Genomic DNA, 19825 nt, shown 5'->3' on the forward strand with positions numbered 1-19825 from the left:
AATGTTACACATCAGTAAAAATCAAAACAGAAATTAATTCATCCACAGTAGAGTCTTGTACACGGCTCTGGTCTAATACGAAAGCAATCAACCTTTTTAACGGGTTTTCCTGCATTTAAAAAACCCTCACATATGTGCAAATTTTGGTATAAATGTTAACGACTTATAAAGTCTTTATAAAGTGTGCCTTATTAGAAGGTGGTACCATTATGTCAGCATTTCAAAAATACAAATCAGCTTGTTTTAGTAACTTTGTAAAAATAAATAGATACATTAGTAAAAAAGATTAAAACACAGAATAACACAAATTACTGCAATAGAGTCCAGACAAATTGCACAGTTTTCTTTAATGTGTGTCTCCTGACATCAGATCAGTCAAACATGATTCACTGTTGCTTTGTCGACCACAGCATTAGAACTTAAAAGTACACTTCTTTCAGATAGAAAGTTGATTTTGTTACCTGTGTCTTCATGGAATATTTTCATCAAGACTTTACTGAGTGTGTTACAATGCTCGGCAAGAATTCAATGCTACATACATAGAAGAATCAATATCTTGATGTCAGGTTTTAATTTGAATGTATTTGTTCTTTTTTCTTATTTCTTAACCAAAGAAGTCCTTAATCTTCTGAATGAAACCTTTTTTTTGTCCATTGCAGAGGTTTGACTGACAACACTCGAACTCAAAGTCGGGGAGGACATATCTGACGGCCAGGGTCATGAAGTCACAGTCTGCGTTCCTCATACATTGGGTGTATGTCATTTCTGAGGGGAGACAGTGTGAGAAACAGCATCAGTCTTGGGAGCATTACTATTAGTTTTTTTTTAACAATTTAAAGAAGCTTGAAGGTTCAATATGGACCTTTTGCCTGAGCTTTCAGTCACATCTCATGGCCTTCATCAGTGAATATGGTTTGATCAGTTGTCAAGAGATAGTTCAGTTGTTATGTGATTTACATATGGAATTTTGGTCACTATTAAACAGTAATAAATTACGTACTCTACATACAAACTCTGTCGACTAATGAGGTCCATGAGAAGTGTTGAAAAGCTCCAGTGGGTGGATCTGGTGCTAAGAATTATTATTCTTTTTTTTTTGGCTTGTCAGTGTTTAAAAAAAGGTTAAATTAGTATTTGAAGATAAATATTCCAATCAATGCCGTACCAATTTTAACAACCCTCCTCCATCCTTCCACACATATACCTGCCTTGTTTCCATTTTCACCATGCTTTCACCAGACAGACATTTTATGTTCTCAAAATGTAACTCCCTAACGATGCTTACCACCACTGGTGAGTTTGAGGCAGCTGTCATCATTTTGGTTACACTCCTCTTTGACTTCACAGCTGTTGGAGGAGCCGTCAGGACAGGAGTAACACTGCAGCGAGCGGCCTGGAGAGACAAGACAGTGTTCCCTTGATTCATTACTCCAGTCTGAAAGTCAGTGTTTGTGAGCATGAACTCATCACCCATTCAACATGAACATCAATCTTCTCATCTAATTCAAGCTCATAAACCAAATATAAACATACTTTACAGAATGTCAAAATATTTCTCAGTGTCAGATATTGGCTGTCTTTGTGTCAACTGTATATAGTCTGGTGAATATTTGTATATTTCTATGGAATTGTAAGACTTCATGTTGGAAAGTGAAAAGTTAGATGGATTCAACCCTAAAGCTGAATGACTTTTGCACACTTAAGAAGGCATAGTCAATTTTTCTGTACATTTTGCTCACCTGTGCTAAAATGATAATAAATAAAATGGTGGAGGAAAATATCAACAACAATGGAAATAAATCCAGGGCCCAGTTGTGTAAAAAATGTAATGTGCATCAGAAGGATCCAGATTTGAAAATCCCATTCATCCAGGATCAGTTAATCCATTTTACTTGCCGGGTTTTCAAAGCAACATTTTTATTCTATCACCCTGATCCAGATACAAACTTTTTAAGATTATCAAATCTATATAACCAGTGCTCTAAATGGTACTCTATATGACAATGTAGGTAACTAGCTATGTAAAGAACAACAGGTAGATTAGCCAGAGTTGGGTCACTTTAAGTGTGTAAGATTTAGGGGATTTAATGGCATCGAGCACTGAGGATTGCAGATTGCAATCAGCTGAAACTACTCCTGGTTAGAATTCCTTTATTGTTCTTTGTTAAGGAGGTTTTAACCGGGAGCCAAATCATCTACAGAGGCCTCTTCCTCTCAAAAACAAACAGACCAGGTGATTTAAACCAACACGCACACTAAAATTAAGCATGTTTCAGGTTCACTCTCGTCACAGAGAGGCTGCTAACTATGGTGGCCGATGCAAAAATGTGAATGGCCCTATCTAGAGCCGGTGTTTGGTTTGTCTCTTCTGGGCTACTGTAGAAGCATGGTGCTCTCTGTAGACAAAGACCCTGCTTCCTGTGTAGATATCTACTTAATCCCTATAGCAATTATACAAATCAAGTGCAAGTGTTTACATAAAATGTGTGTATATATTTTACCAAGTGCATTTTGTTCTTGAAATCATCCCAAATCCAGCCTTCTGCTGGGATCAGGACAATCCTATTTTTTTTTAATTGAAGGTATCCCGATCCTACAAAAAAATTTTGAACAACACATACTGAAGATTTTATCCAGATTAAAATCAAGTCTGGATTACTTAATGTATTCCAATTTTAGAATCCTATTTTCTTCTGAACAACCTTTTCCAAGATTCAGTCCAATTCAATGGCGTAAATCCCATCAGAGTTCCTCTGAACAACTAGCCTCAGGACTTTATCACTATCCTTGACAAAAAAAGTCCCTGTTGTATTTAACAAATATATTAGACTCTTGTCGATTAATTAAACCAAAAAGCTCCTGAAACATCATAGAAAATATTGTGAAGAATATTCAGCACTGATTCTGCATTGTGTAAACGGGAGGCACATGACACAAGAGCAGAACATGCAAACTGCACACTGATGTGCCAAAACGTTCCCTCCGGCTGATCTGTTTCCTCTTTGCAAAACATACAATCTTTCTGACTTAGTCCCACTTGGCTGCACATTTCAGGAGCAAAAAAAAAAAAAAGGGAAAATTAATGAAAGTAACACTGATTTTGTTTTTAACCCCCCTTTTATTTTCTTACCAAATCCAAACATGGCAAAGCTGACAGACAGGAAAAACACCACAGAGATCCTCATGATGACTGGAAGCACTGTCACGTCTGAAAATGAAAACCAAAAGGAAAATTCACAACATTGTCACAGCTGGATTAAAGGCAGGGGATTAACTTTGTGGAAGTGAAAAAGGAATAACGTGTAGAGGGAGTCAATAATCAATAAAATATGACTAAAAATGACTAAAAGAGGATGAGACAAACAGACAAAGTACAGATGAATATTAACATTTTCAGCACAAATTGTTAGCCCTGAATTCATCCAACACTCACCTGTGAATGTGAAGCAAATGACTTTCAGCTCTTGAGGACAAGGCTTTTTGCAACAGCACCATCAACAAAAGTAAACGACCAGTTTGTTTGGGTCCAGAGTCTATGTTTGGATCAGGCGTGTACAATATGAGCCAATGCAGTGTGCTGTTTGTGTAACACAGAGACATATCTAATAGATGTAATAAATTGTTTTTCTTTTTCCTAATGAACAATGTATGTTGAGTGAATTTAATTGTACGTAATTTGACTTTCATTTGATTTCTGAATGGACACAGCAGTCATCAGAGGGACAGTGAGGGCAGGGAGGGGAGTTACTGATTACATCGCACAATTACAGTAGGCTAATTCAGCTTGTGGACAAACACAGTTATCTGCTGTTTAACCCAAGATTAGGTAATGACAGGGAAACACAAGGAGGAGCAGAGGGAGGAATGTAGGGAGAAAGCAAGAGGGAGGGAAGGACAGGAGACTTAAAGAGAAGAAAATAAAAGTGTCTGTTTACAAGGTGAAACACGATGTGATCACCTGTGTGTTTTGTATCAGTTGTAATGTTTAATGGGAGGTTGGTAACGTGTTAGAGCAGTTCATAACACATTCAGCCTGAAGCGTGGAGTCATATGCTGTGAGCTGATAAACTGTTACTGCTGCAGGATTTGCCCTAAAAGTCAGATGTGTGTAACATCTCTGTCCATCAAAGGAAGAGGGAAGTCAGCACATTTCTGCTGAGAGTGAGGGTGAAATGAATCAGTTTGAACTTTACTGAATTTATAACAGACACCTCCAGGAGGAGGAAAACAAACAGGGCAGAGAGCTATGTAAAATAACAAAAATAACAAAAGGTAAACCTGACGTGTGCACTGTGAGTGTGTCACATGTATCTGCTTATTTGCCGGCCCAATAAACACCATCCTGCTACTGTAAATACTCATAGTAGGGTTTTACCGCATAACTCAAGGCTTCATTCCTAATGTTGAAACCTGCTGTTTCTGCACAGCTACAGATAAAGATTAGGCAACACTAATATTCTTAGTATTATATTCATTCATTTTCTGTAACCAGTTATCCTGTCGGGGGTCACGAGGGGACTGGAGCCTATCCCAGCTGACATTGTGTGAGAGGCAGGGTACACCCTGGACAGGTCGCCAGACTATCACAGGGCTGACACATAGAGACAGACAACCATTCACGCTCACATTCACACCTACAGCCAATTTAGAGTCACCAGTTAACCTGATAGTGAGAGGAAGCCGGAGTACCCAGAGAAAATCCACGCTGCATGCAACCCTCTTGCTGTGAGGTGACAATGCTAACCACTGCACCGCTGTGCCAGCATGGCAGCATCAGTATTATACTATTTGCAGAATGTGGTAGCTATGTGCTTACTTGACTTCCTTTGCCTGAGGGCCACTTTTGCAAAATGACAGGATGCCAGGGGCCAGTTAATAAACAAATACTGATAATATTTGCATATAAAAAATGTATTGTTTGTTTTCAACCTTTCAGTGTTTGATGTCCTAAGTCATTTTTGCCAAGAGGCAAATTCAGTCACATCAGCCCCGCATAGCTCAGGTGTATGCAGGGGCGTTTCCAAGATTTGAGGACATTTGGGGGTCAGCCGAACTTCTGTCAGGGGGTCCAGTGGATTCTCCCCTGGCATTTTTTAAAAAAAATAAATAAATAAACAAGCTCTAATTTAACACATATTATTGTACTGTGGTTCTTTACTTTCATTTAAATTACCAAAAACAATCCCAGTGTGAATCAGTTTATTTTCATTGCAGATTACAAAATGGTTGGTGGGCCACCTGGCGCCCTATCACAGGCCAGATTCAGCCTGTGGGCGGTAAGCCTAATATCACCAGTTGGCAAAAAGTCAAAATTAGAGGTAAAGATCAATGTAATCATTTCCAAAATTCACAACATGTTTATTTAATGAAATATTCAGCTTCTATCCATATTTGTTGGCATTTAGCCTTTCTAAACAATTTTTTTTACATGGGCACGCACCTGTATTCGCAATATAACAGCACCATAAATAACATTAATTCATTAAACAAAGTTGATTTCATAAAAAAGAGAAAGTCATTTACTACAATGATTCACTTCATAGAAATTGAAGATTGTGTTCAAGGGTGCGGTCATAATTTATTTATTTTTTGTACAGTTTTCAGCATCGATTCAAAAGCGATTCAAGATTTTTTTCCAAAGAGATGCAGACAATCTGCAGAGGTGTTATCCAAGTTTTGCGGTTGTAGATTCCATTTGGGCCTAGTCATAAAAAAATGCCAACGGACTTTTGAAGCTTCATGAAAAAAACTGCAATAGAAGCTTCGGATGTTAGGAAAAAAAGACATCAAGTACAGCGTCAGTAGTGCTCCAAATGTGTATTAATCCAGCACTGAAAATAGTCCCAAATAAAAGCACTATTAAGCTCAATCTGAGTGATGTTTGCCAAATCTAAAATGTCCAGCTGTTGTAGGAAACTGCTGGGCCATTTTAAAACAGCACTCCATGTAAGAGTTTTGTCTGTAGTAGAAACAAATGGTCTGCATGAAGACTAAACCTGGAACAAGGCAGATTTAAGACAGTTTTAAGACACTGCAGGTCCCCAAATACACAGAGCATCCAGACCTCAAAGTTTAAATCCATTCAAAACAAATATTTTCATGCCGTGCTTTTCTGTTAACAATGAAAACTGCCAGGAGAGCTGTTTTTTATTATGAAATTTTCACTCTGTAAAATGACTCAACCTCCCATCGCTGTCAGCAAGCGACACAGGTTTTATGTCAATAAACATTCAATCAGGACTGAAACTCTCCTCCGGGTGTTATGAGTTTTATAATCCTGAATTCATATTAAGTCTTCTTTCTTCCCCCTCTCTCTCACTGCAGATCATTGTAAGCTTCAGAGCCCGCTGGAGGCATGAAATCAGAGTTCAGAGACTCGCACACACTCATACACATGCACCAGAAGCATGAAATCAAAGTTCATGTTACAGTTTTTCCACTCTGAGTATTTTCTTTATGGACCTGCAGCTTTTTGAATCAGTTCAAGCCTCGGTACTTATAGAAGAGGAGAGATCATCTCATTGTGAATAATAGATAAGACTCTACTACAACCTGGAACAAAGTTTATCGTAATAAAATCTCAAAAGCTGTGTCCTTACCGACCGAGGAGTAATAACAATCAATTAAAGAGAATAATATTATTTGGGAATGCAGCCAGTGTCATGTTTAATTCAGAGGTGTTTGAGGTATAATCGTGAATCATTTTTCCCAGGGGGAAGCTCAACATTTTCTCACAGAGGTTTAAATGTCGCCATCTGAAAGCAACATGACTTTGCTTTGCCATTGCAGCTATTTAGGCTAATGACTGGCTGTCCTGCTGCTCATTACTTCTTGTCTGAGGACGGGGCTAAAGGCTGGTGTAATGAGGCAAACCACAGCTTTTATTCCTTTCTGGTGTCGGCTGTTAGTGGGGTTTTCTTTGTGCCTCTGCAGTGCTCACACCTCAGTCAACGTACTCAAAGCTGCCCGAGATTCTCTACTTATTTATTTACATGTTAAGAGGACTGGTGGCATGCTCTTCATTCTGCAACATCATGTGATCACAACTTTGTTTTTCATCAGAGGGAGCTTGTAAAGTAAAACTGTAGGCGAATCAGTCCTTTTATCAAAAGGTCAGAACTCCCCGACCGCCATGATGTGAAATTTGTTAAAATTTCCCGATATTTTCTTGCTATGGACACATGGATGATATTTCTGTCTTCTGTATAATGACAGAATTGTTGATGCGGTAAAAACTTTTATTGACTTTTTTCACACTACAGCAAACTAGCGGCCAAAACTACAAAACATATGGAGGTAAGCAGAAGTCAGACAGTACTACTGTATACATGAAAAAAGCTGTCTAAAGATTTGCAGTCGGAGCTGTGTGAAAATTGATAAATTGCCTCAAGTGATGTCACTTGAGTCCGTGTTGGTTGAGGCTGAAGAACATCCGGGGGTGTGGAGTAAAACAGAAGTCAGTTTATCAGACCTCTGTAGCTCCTCGCCTCTGCTTGAAACTAGCAGATTGGGGCTACATTAACCATTAAGGCCCAAACAAATCGACATCAAAGAACTACTGGTGACATAGGCCGACTGTTGAGTCTCCTCCCGTCACCTGTGTCTCAGCCAAAAAGTAGCAGTAAACACATCGCAAAGACTACATCTGACAGCCAACTAGCATAACACTAATCATTATGAATCATTTCTGCTAAAGAGCTCAATGGCTAAAAGTTTTTTGACTTAATATAACCAATTTGTTTTGATCTCACACCTCTTTGACTTTATTTGCTTTTTTTTGCGAACTGAGCTGAACTGCCACTCAGAGGGATTTCACTCACCGACAGTTTAAATATGATGAATTGGCTAAAAAAAGCTCACAAGGGCCGACTAGTTTCAAGGGTGCAGGACACACCACAAAAACTAGGACGCAAGATGGTCACCAACAGCCTGACACTGACCAGCGGCTGTTTATCAACTTGGTGTGTGGCCTTTAGTAGGTTTAGTCTGACTGAAACCGGACTTTTAAAATACACGTAAACATGTTAGTCTGACTGAAATCGTATTTCTTAAAGACGGACTAACACACGCAGATAATGCGATTTGAGTTAAATTACTCCTGCATGTATACAGTTAACAGGACTCAAATTGGCCTAGGCACTCTGCGCATGCTCCACAGTTTCCTCCCTGGGCTTTGACCCAGAAGTCGAAAGCATTAAATGCATAGCAGAAGAAGAAGCAGGTAACAACGTGGCAAAATCTACATCCAGAGATGTGCATGTTTAAACGGACGAAATGTACAGAGCTGTAAAGTTGTCCACCATGGTACCAGTTTGCTGACAGCTAACCGTAGCTAACTCATTTGTTGTTTGTTTGGTCTTTGACATAATAGGTAAACTGGAAAAGGTCCAATACTAACCAGCTGAAAGAGGGCATATCACCACCTATTGTAGCAGAGTTTGACTTACTTCGGTCAATAAATCGATTCCCCATCCATGCTTGTATACTGGGACAAGGACAGGAGTCCAATTAGACAGCCTAGTTGAGCTATAACCGTAGCTCAACTTAACTGTGCATGTACACGTACCAATTATCTTATGTTTTGCTATTTTAGGGTTAATCTACTATTAATTTTGTTCATATGCAACATTAGCTAAACATGTTTTGTGGAGAACATAACACTGAATGCAGCACACTAAAGACACACGTTTTTAAAGGAATAGTTCTAAACTTTGGAAATTTATCTTATTTTGTTTCAGAGTCCAATGCAAAGATTGATATAAAATCCATTTCTGTGTCTCTTCATTTTCTTCACTTTCTCTTTTATTTTTCCCACCCCCCCTTTGCTACATTTTCTGTTCCTCTCTTTTACGCTATTCATTCACTGTCTTTTGTTCAATTTTTTCTCTTTCAATCTGCCACCATTCCTCTCTGTCTTTCTCTCATTTCCCAGTCCACTGAGTTAAATATGGGAAAACCAAACCAATCAGGCCATGACATGGTTATTATTTTTAAGTACTGATTTTTTTTAATTCCCTCTCAGTCTCTCTCTCTCCATCATTACTATTTGTCCTCTTCTTCCCTTCCTCCACCTCTTTTTATTCTCTCTCTTTCAATCTGTATTCTGTCCGTTTGCAAGGATGAAAAATTTCAACACTAAGATTTAAACCCATGAATTAATAAATCATTAACATTTGACCAACATTGTGTGTGTGCACGCTCGCTCATGCATGTGTGCATGTGCCTTTTGGAGGGTTCAGAAAAAAGCCTACTTACCCTGAATAACTAAGACACCATCGATACACACATTCATATGTATGTATGTATTCACTGAGAGTCTCCATTTGACACCCTGACTGAAAAGAGCTTCCATCTATAAAAAAGATTCCTGAATACATGTACTCCTGCACAAACTACATGTATTATGCTAATCATGCTCCAACTGTGCAGAGTTACTCACCTCATCCAGGAAATGAAACACACATGTTAGAACCTCCCTGTTGAGCTCATTTAAAGCGTGCAGCGATCATTTATAATCTGTAATATCGTCATCGGGGGGATGGGGGACTGTAGTTTTTGGACAAATGATGCAGCAACAAAAACGAGACAAAGGCAGGACGAAAATTTGAAGATTTGAAATGGGTTTTTTTTGTTTGTTTGTATTGTCTGCAAACTCATGGCACTTTTCAATAATTTTAAAAGAAAACTCAGACATTAACCTGCAATATTTATTAGGCCACTTGGGGGCAGCAGAAATAAGTTGTAAGTACAACAGTGACATATCATCAGCTTTTAAGATGATATTGTCAACATTAAACAGTTACTTGTTTACAAATCCAGCAGTTACGAAACAACATTATCATTCATTTGGGGTCATTTTTATGTCCACCCGATAAATAAAAGTCCAATATTTTCTCTCTTTGCCACTCTAATTTGGGTCTCTACCAACTCTCTTGAGGGAAATAACTGCCTTTTTAGCTGCTGAATGCTCCACTGTGCTCACCAGCCACTCGCTAGCTGTGTGTTTCTGCTGTTTGGTGCTTAAGGTTTTTTTGCTGAAAACATTTCCCACTGCTGCTAAAAACAACGTTATAAGAGCAGTGAACATGAGTCAAAAAGGTAAAGTTGTGGGCCTGACAGCTAAACAATGAGCTAAAGCTAAGTGGCAAACTGGAAACTAAAGCCAACACAGAAGAGCCAAAAACTGCAGTTCCTCTAATGGCCACTAGAGGCTGGCTCCAAAAGCAAGTCAATCCCCATAGACCCCCGTGTTAAAATGTCCAACTTTAACAGCAGAAACATGTTTACAGCCTGGTACAAAAATCAGTTTCGGTCTCTACAGTTAATTTACCCTTTCATGATAACTGTACAGGGGGTGGATTTTTATATAACTGACCCATTTAAATGCATCTATCAACCAGTGTTATACAAGGTACTGTAAAGTACCTCCTTTGAAGGTAAGTGAATTACTTTATTAGTTGCTATGGAAAGTTACTTACTTTCACATTGGTTCTCTATTGTAATTTGATCAAATGTTATTCTAAAAAATATTGATTATAGCAGCTTTAACCTCGTTCATTATGATTTGGTTTGATAATCTCTTGATGGGTGACAACACCAGGCAATATCATTTAGTTAAGTCAAGTTGCCAGGAAGATAATAGTTGTTAAACTGCTTCATCTGGCTCATTGTTTCCACAAGAAGCGGTCTGAAAGTTCTGTGTCATTTTAAAGTGTCCTCTCTGCCTCTGTATGGAGGGTTTGATCTTCTCCCCTCAGGACAGACATCTAGAGTACCAAAGCTCGAGTCAAACAGGGTGATGGATTCTTTTATCTCTCCTGACATGAAACCTTTAAATGCTCACTATGACTCAGCTAATGATGAATCTTTTATATAAAAATGTGTGGATGATGACAGCGAAGTAACCATCAGTGACCCTGTTGGATAGATTTTATGTATATGTGCACTGTTTTATGTGATCTTGTGTTTCTAATTATGCCTTATGGTTAATATATTGTTATTATAATACTGTTTGTTTTATGCATATTCTTATATATTTGTGGTTTCTATTTTATTAAAAATGTTAATAATACTAATAATAATAATAAAGTATATAACTACAATCTCTTTGTACAACTTATTGGTGTCACTTCTTTCTGCATCAGTCTAATGTTATGTGTTATAAGTTACAATTTCCCATCAAAGATTTCCTCTGTATCGACATCGTCCTCTCTCTGTATTCCCAAGGTTATGTTAGCTGTGATGCCCCCCCTTCAGCCTGCATACACCAGCGTCTGTGACACGGAGAAAGTAAGGACATATACATTTAGATCCCACAGGGATCGCAGTTTCCAACTTGCCCGGTCATTTTCAGGACACTGACAATTAAGCAGTGTACCTACCCTTTAATTAGATATAGGAAGAAATAGTGTCCTCATTAAGGACGTAATTAACTCAATCAATGAACGCTAAAGAGCAACGAAATACCAATTAAGCTTCACATATATGTACAGTACGTGAATGGATAATGTGTGTGTGTGTGAGAGAGAGAGTGTGTTTTTATTATCCTGTGGTCGGACATGTGAGGGTTAACACAGTGAATTAATAAATGTATGGCGGAGAGAGAGGAAACGCCATAGGTAGTATAATTATCTGGAATGACCTGAGTGTCCATGCATGTAGGACATACCTCTCTCTCCCTCTCCCTCTTTCTCTTTCTCTCTTTCTTTAAATCTCTCTCACACATACACACACACACACACACATACACATACACATACACACTTTTTACTCTCTCTCTCATCCTCTCCTCCATCCATCTTCATTGTTCTTCCGGACAGAAACTCCTCAGTAACTCTCTCATCCCTTCACTTGTCCTACTTCACCTCCTCTCTGATTCTTCCTGTACTACCTGAGGCAAACTCACCTCTATCACTCCCTTCATCACACCTCCATCTCTGGGTTTCATTTAAGGACAAAACCTGAAACTTGTAAAGATGAGTTGAGACTGGGATTCAGCCTTGATCTTGAAAACATTAGTCCACAAAAAAACTGTCTGGGAAGAGAGGCATATTAACAAAAGGTTAAAAAACTCATTTGATGAAGAAAAGTTGCCCTTCTCAGTTTAAAGAAGTAATCCAAAGACAAAAACAACACTGTCTGACTTTAAACCTTTGATTTATAAACCCTGAATCAGTGCAGAAAGAAGAAGTCTCACACAAGTCATTTTACTCTTCCTTAAGTAAAATATTCTCTTTCCATTTGTGTAGAGCGGCAGTATTTTCCATTGATTTATTTAAACTTATTTAATTGTAGATTAGCACACAATGCATTTACGCAGCCCCTCCTGGTTACACTATCTCTTGCTCTGTTAATGAGACCACAAATAAGACAAGAATTAGTTAGCTCGCCACCCCACGGCCCTTCTGCCTTGATCCCTAGCCACTGTGGACTGCTTCACCAAGAGGAGAGCAGGCAGCAGCTCTAAAGACAGAGCTTCAGCTCAAATTTGACCAGTGCAAAATCCCCAGCGCCCGGTTTCACAGCTGGCTGGTGGCCAACGGCAGCAGTGCCAGGTCTAAGCTGTGTAACAGCAGCAACAGAAAGTTTGCTGATCCAGCAGGGAGGCAGGGTTGTTCAGTTCCCTGGAGCTGTGGTTTGCATGGATTGTTGTTGCAGCTAACTGGGGGTATGAGCTGCCTCAACTCCCAGCAAGGTGGTCTGTAGTGGAGGGAGTGAAGCAGAAGACTCACTGGGATTTGAGGCTTTACTAACATTAGCTACATAAATGTGAACTCGGTTTACAGAAGGCCAAACTATTGGCAACATTTGCTGATAACTCCCTCCCTCTCTCTGAAATGACCAGTGATTCACCAAAGTCTTCCGTCACGGGTGAGATTTTCTAAAGCTAAAGAAAAAAAAAAACAAGAGGAGGTGCAGAAGTCTAGTTTTCTCTCAGACCACTTGAATTACAATATGCTCAAAGTCTGTGATGGGATTTTTGCCTGGTAACGGCAAAATTAAACTGCCTACTGCAGCTTTAATAATCTCAGATTGGAGGCTACAGATTTTGAAGAGAAAGTCTGAGCTACAAACTGACATGTAGAGTTTTAAAAGCTCATTAGGGAGAGACGGACAAGTTGCCTTATGGATACTGTAGGATATAGAGATGAGATGAGATGAGAGAGATGAGATAGAACTTTATTAATCCCGAAGGAAATTCAGGGAGTCCGCTACGTATACATTCACTCACAAAGACATTCATACAGACACAATAAAACACAAGCACCATAAATAAATATAATGTTAATTAAACCTGTTTCTTGTGAGTCTCCTAACTTTATGGGAAAGTAAACATGTGTTTAAAATAAAGGAAGTGCCCGGGGCCACAGGTGTACTGATCAGTGTGTCAGGACAGGTATGATATAGTCATAATGGGATTGAATCTGTCATCACTGTAATTTCTATTCTACCTCTAAATCCTGCATCTGAATGACTAAATTAGTTCTAAATAATGTTAATTATAAATTTAAAATAGAAATAGGTGGGGTTCAGAGATCAGATCTGGGAAAGATCCTTCTTTCTTTTCCCTCATTTCTCTCGACCTTTTCACTCCATAGGAAGAATGTGCAGCTCTGTAGGAAATTGTCTTGGGAGATTATCAGTGCGTGTGTGTGTGTGTGTGTGTGTGCGTGCGTGCGTGTGTGTGTGTGCGTGCGTGTGTGTGTGTGTGGATTACCAATGTTTGGTATTTATTTCCAGAGCTCCAGAAAGCTCTGTTTGAATTTTTCACAACAGGGGGTCTTGCTTCAATCACATGCCCCCTGTGTGTATGTGCGTGTGTGCATGTATATGTGTGTGCGCGCATGTCTGAGCAGACGTGCATGTGTGTGTATGTGCATGCACGTGCATTTGTGTTCGTGAGTCTCTATGTGAGTCAGTATTTGTCCACTTGCAACATGTGTGTGTCTTTGTACTTTCTTGTGTTTCGGCAGGTTTGTGCATGTGTGTGCGTGTGTAAGTGTGTGTGTACATGTGGGTGTGTGTCGTCCAGGGAACATATAACTGGATTAGCCGTCATGCTTTTATTTCTGTAATGGAAACATCAGCCTCAAAAAGAAAGTAGGGCTGAGGGCAGACAACGAGTGTGTACAAGACATGGGGGGGAGACAGAGAGAAACAGAGAGAGAAAGAGAAGTGCGTATTACGGGAGGAAATTCTCCGTCCAAGATCCTCTTCGGCTTCATGTTTCCTTCATCGCCACATCAAGCTGAAAGCCTCTTGTTGAATACAATGTACTATTTTCCAAACCAGGCCCACACATTTACACGATACAGTATTCCTGTGAATTAAATAAGTAAAAACAAAAAAAAAGAATCTGGGATCTGCACTGAAGCTTTTTCTCACAGTTGAGAGTGCAGGTAGCAGGGGAGCCAGTCAAACACAGATGAAATGGACACACTGGTGCAGTTCAGTGATTTATTGTATCAAAAAGCTTACAGATGGCAAAAGTCAAAACAGCAGTAGGTCCAACAGGCAGGTAGCAGGTAGCAGGTAGATGGCTAATAGCCAAAAGGCACAGGTGATCCTATGGGATCAATACTTCAATGCTACTCATTTGGCATCAGTTCCTTTAAAAAGATATCTATTAGAGCTGCACGACATTGAATTTTTTTTGCCAATATCCAATATGTCCATTTATAACAACTCAATTGACCAATAACTGATATCAATATCAATGTATCCACTTTCTTCCCTACCTTATTTTAGTGATCATCAAGATCCTCTGTCCTGGAATTAACATCATACATGCATACTGTTATCGTTCCGGCCACCAGCAGATGGAGACATGAAATACTATACTTTTCAATGTATGTAATATTAATTCATTATGCAAATTAAGAAAAGCCTGTTGGTTGAGTCTGATTTTTTTAAAAGCTGACATCAGCTGATACCGATGACGTGCCGATATTATTGTGCATTCCTAATATCAATAATGAAATTATAAAAATACAAAATGTGGGTGGCTGCTGCATCATTTCCAAACGCTTTCAGTACTCCAGTACTACAGCACTGTGTAATGTTTGTGCCAAAGCAGCCTTGAGTCTTACATTTATGCTTAACATATACATATTATATTCTGAATTTTCCTTCAGCGATGACGGTGACATGGCGTCATAAATTTGTAAATGTGCATCAGGTATTGGTATTTCCTTTTAGGTCTTGGTCACTTCTATTTATGGGGGGTTGACATGCAGCAAAGGGCCACAGGCTGGAGTCGAACCTGGGCCGCTGCGGCAACAGCCTTGTACATGGGGCGCCTGCTCTACTGCTAAGCCACCGACGCCCCAAAATTGGTCAAACTTGTTGCCATATCAAACTACAGACATTATTAATCATAAATAAACAAGTTTCAACCATAAGATGTGATCAGGTTTTGTCCACTTTTGTGTCTGGATCAACTGCAGACTGACTTGGCTCAGATAGCTGCCATCTTGTATTTACATGGATTAGTGTAATGTGCTCTTACAACAACTAGGTGGCACAAAAATGTGTCCACGAAGGAGGACAACAGGTATAAGTTAAGTAGAATGAAGTACAAGGTCAAGTGTACCCAAAATGTGATGTCCTCATATGAGGACACAGGGTCTCAGGGTCTCAGGGGGATATATGTGTTGAGGATGTACAGTTCGATTGTATGTTTGAATTTTGGTGAGATTTGTGTTTATTTTTTGTTGTATTATTTGTCTTGTGATTTGTGCTTATCATTGTGGTTGTTATTGTTTGTTCTTGTTGTCTGTTTGTCATAAACATATGAATTTAAAAAAGAAGCAGAAGGTAGAAATAAATAACAAAGACAAATGTAATATATCACTTCATGTTTTAGCAAGCAGACACACTAATATGATGAGATGTGTTTGCATGTGTGATTATGTACAGTACAATGAAAAACTCATACAGTGACCTATAACAGAGATTGTGTCTGTGTGTGTCAACCGTGTGGGACTTGATGAATGTGTGTGTTGAGAACATCTACAGGTTCGCATGACAGACAACATAACAGAGAGTGACATGACGATGGGGGGTGTAAAAAGAGGTCACTGGACAGTGTGTGTTTTGTCTCAAAGATTAGCAGTGTGTGTGTGTGTGTGTGTGTGTGTGTGTGTGTGTATGTTGGGCATACAGCAGAGGCAGATGTCCGGGGTCCCATGCCATAAGGGAGCATGTGTGTGTGTTGCTGTCTGTTCATGTGTGTGAAGTGATGTGCAGCCAATCAACTCAATATCCTTCCCTTCAGTGGTTTCTGAGGCCGTCAGCGAGCGACTGTCGACATGATTTCAGTTCAGAGATGTCAAAATCCTTGGATCTCACCACACCAGATAACCAAATACAAACAAAGCAATATTATAGTCATAACAGGTATGGATTTATACATTTGTAGAGACAGAGAAATGAACTGGTGGGTCACTCATGTGTCGGCATATACACAGAGCATATTGTCGGAATTAAACTTTTACTGTTGCCAGTCATTTTGGTCAAACACCTACATGGCTACAGAACTAAAGAGCACCAAATTTCTCCTGCAATTAACTCAGAGTCTGAGTCATTCTTGACTTCATGCAGTGATGAAGTTAGTTTTTATTATTATTGTCATTGTTGTTGTCAGAGTTACAGTCAGAATGGCATTATATCCTGTGATTACACAGAGCGGCTGCACCATCTGCTGGTTAATACAGAAAGATACACACACACACACACACACACACACACACACACACACACACACACACTGATGTTTGAGATCTCTTTATTGAAGGCATCATAGTGACAGTGTCACATTCATGTGTAGACAGATATGGTTTAATAAAAGACTGATGATTGTTAGCTGTAAAGAAAATACAGTACATATTTAAACAACATGGTATATATTTTTCCATCTCACATTTATTTCTTGATGATATATTATATGACATTTTTTTCTGCCATTTGATGGCATACAATACTATGACATGTGTTATGATATTTTTACACACACTGTACTATGATATTTCTATGACAATACAATATATTGATATTTTTTATGACATCCGATATTAAGAAATTTTGTATGACAGCTGGCTGACCATCTGACTATGACATTATAATGGCTTACTATTACATGATTTTTCAGTGACATACTTTGACTTTTTATGGCATTTTTTCTATGACATACTATACTATGACTATTATTTTATTACTTTATTACTTTTTATACTATATACCATATTTAATGGCAAACTATACAGTGACATTATTGACATACTATACTATGATATTTTTTGTGGCAAACATTTTTATGACATTTTAATGTATTACTATAATGTATTTTTCATGACACTTTATTTTGAGATTTTAATGGCAATTGTATTGCATGCCATACTATGGCATATTTCATGGCATGCTATGATTATTTTTTTATGACATACTAAAGTATGACTTCTTTTTACGACACACCATACTACATTTTTTTTATGACATACTTTACTATGACATTTTTTGTTTTTGTTTTTTGTTTTTTTGACATGCTATGCTTTTGGCTTTGATTTGTGTCCACCATTTACAGTATAATGACTCCCTAAACCTGCTAATACTCTGGGGGTGAATTAGTCCTGGAATTGTGACCCACAAAGGACATGATCTTGGACTGGGACAATATTTGGGCTTACATATTTATGTTATATATATATATATATATATATATATATATATATATATAGATATATATAAAAGAAAGAAACAGCACAACAGCTCATCCACTTTAAGTTTATGCATACATTATTTATGCCACACCATACACTTTGAGATGAAGCTCACAGATAGTCCAAACAAACTGAAATAAATGAAGCCAGAATACTGTTGGTACAGACCTTCCTCTCTTCCAGGAATGCCCCTCTATAGCTTTCTAATCTCTAGTCCAAGGTGGCTAAAGTGTCTTGAAACTATTCTGAAGGTTAGCCCTCAGGAAAATCATACCTGCATGCTTAACTGCCACCAAGAGGACCATGAGACACTCGTGGTTCTCCTCTGAGCCTCCATCAATAAATTAATTGTTGAATTATTTTAGGGATATTGCTCTCATAGAAAGACCATTAGCTGTAATTCATAAAGCATGGGCAGCCACTGTAGAAGCTTGGGATATCCTTGTTAGTTCTCTTTCATTGCACAAATATAATGTGTCACACATTACACATTTAATTTTGTTTTACTTTCATTTTTTGCAAGGCAATGAGGATATGTACATAATTTTTGTTAAATGCTGTTTGTATATGCAAGAATCCGTGTCTGTAATTTGTGCACAACAATTTTCACGTGATCAAATAGAAAGTTTATCACAAGAAAAAGAAACAGTATCATCATTGTTTTGCACTTTGTGTAATCTTTATTGTTCTTGGACAACTTAGATCCAAAAGACATAAGGAAATACAGTCTGTTCCTGGCATTTTAATTGACTTGTGAAACCGCATTCATAGCCCTTGAGTCAGTGTTTTTGTGGTTAACTCCCACCATGGACAGACTGTCAAGCTCTGTACTGATGATAGTGTGTTGTACAACGTTTTGAGTCAAACAGTAACAGTCAGAAGTTGATGGGCTGTAGCAGAAACCCACAGGGGGAAAAATCCTACATTAAATGTATAAGCTTAGAACTCTATATTTGTGCCTTTAATATTAAAAAGCATTCGTCCATCATTTTTGTAAATTTGTGATTTCCCCGTGCCACTGACTCAGCACTTAATTCTTTTCAAAAGGAGACAATAACAGACTTATTCTGTAACCATTGTCCTTTGTCTTTATATCTTACATTCAGTCCAATAACTTCTCGGAAAGTTCTTTGGTAGAGTTACTTTCCTTCAACTGTAGCCAGTAAAATTACGCAAGTTGGTTGCTTCATCATTTTACATGAAAATGTACACAGCTACTGGGAAGTGTGAAATCATAGAACACCTTGGTGTTCAATGTCAGGCAATGATTTACAACATCTGTCTGTTTCTGTCTGTAGAGTCACTCTTGAGAAGATAATGTTGGCATTATTCGTTTGGACAAAGATGTTCACATACTTTTGGCAGTAAAAAGATTGCCTAACACTAACGCAATAGCTACTTTCTTTTTGAATTTAAAAAAAGGACATTTTAAGGGTCCAGTGTGTAGGAATTAGGGGGATATATTGGCAGAAATGGTATATAATATTCATGACTATGTTTTCATTTGTATATAGTTACCTGAAAATAGGAATCACTGTGTTTTTGTCACCTTAGAATGAGCCCTTTATAGCTCCATACAGAGTGGGTCCTCTTTCAGTGGGTCCACCATTTTGTTTCTACAGTAGCCCAGATCAGACAAACTAAACACTGGCTCTAGATAGGGACCTTCTAGTTTTTGTGATGGCCACTGTAGTTCTCCTACATGCTTGGCACAGCAGTTGGGACAAATTTTCTCTTGGTCAAGGTTAGGAAAAGGGTCGTGGTTTGGGTTAAAATTAATAGATTTCTGTCAGAGAGTGTTGGAGAAAGCCTACAAGGAAAACTTCACACCGAAAAAGTTTCAATTGCTTGCAATCTCAACTAAACGCTAGATGTCACTAAATCGTACACACTAGACCTTCAAGATGTTTTTTGTGCTGCTGATTCCTGCCAGTTTGGGTTTGTTCGGCTCCGTTGTGGGGTCTCCCGGTGTGCTCAGCGTCGTATCTCCTGGACAGCAGTATCTTATCAGGGAGTCCCTCGGCTCTGTCTTTAATACACTGGAGAAATGTGTGCAGTGCGGTGAAGTGTCATGTGCAATTTTTATTAGTCTCTGCAGCTGGTTACAG

The 19825-nt window shown here is 38.6% G+C and overlaps 1 protein-coding gene across 1 annotated transcript; it reads right to left on the minus strand.

The window, feature by feature from the left end:
• Positions 1–328: 328 nt before the first annotated feature.
• Positions 329–3516, minus strand: LOC126383395 (CD59 glycoprotein-like). The gene is made up of 4 exons (XM_050033870.1): positions 3434–3516; positions 3131–3208; positions 1286–1393; positions 329–765 (listed from the first exon to the last, which is right to left on the minus strand). The coding sequence occupies exons 2-4, from the start codon at positions 3183–3185 to the stop codon at positions 605–607; spliced, it is 324 nt and encodes a 107-aa protein (XP_049889827.1). The 5' UTR covers positions 3186–3208; positions 3434–3516; the 3' UTR covers positions 329–604.
• Between the last annotated feature and the right edge of the window lie 16309 nt (positions 3517–19825).

The sequence above is a fragment of the Epinephelus moara genome, chromosome 22, assembly GCF_006386435.1.
Source record: "Epinephelus moara isolate mb chromosome 22, YSFRI_EMoa_1.0, whole genome shotgun sequence".
NCBI lineage: Eukaryota > Metazoa > Chordata > Actinopteri > Perciformes > Serranidae > Epinephelus > Epinephelus moara.

What these genes read in the sequence shown, in the direction of transcription:
- LOC126383395 (XM_050033870.1), bottom strand. Translation starts at nt 3,185, where the DNA reads ATGAGGATCTCTGTGGTGTTTTTCCTGTCTGTCAGCTTTGCCATGTTT. An exon ending in CTTTGCCATGTTTGGATTTG is followed by an intron (nt 1,394 to 3,130) that starts GTAAGAAAATAA and finishes TTGTCTCTCCAG; the next exon opens with GCCGCTCGCTGCAGTGTTAC. An exon ending in CCTCAAACTCACCAGTGGTG is followed by an intron (nt 766 to 1,285) that starts GTAAGCATCGTT and finishes GTCTCCCCTCAG; the next exon opens with AAATGACATACACCCAATGT.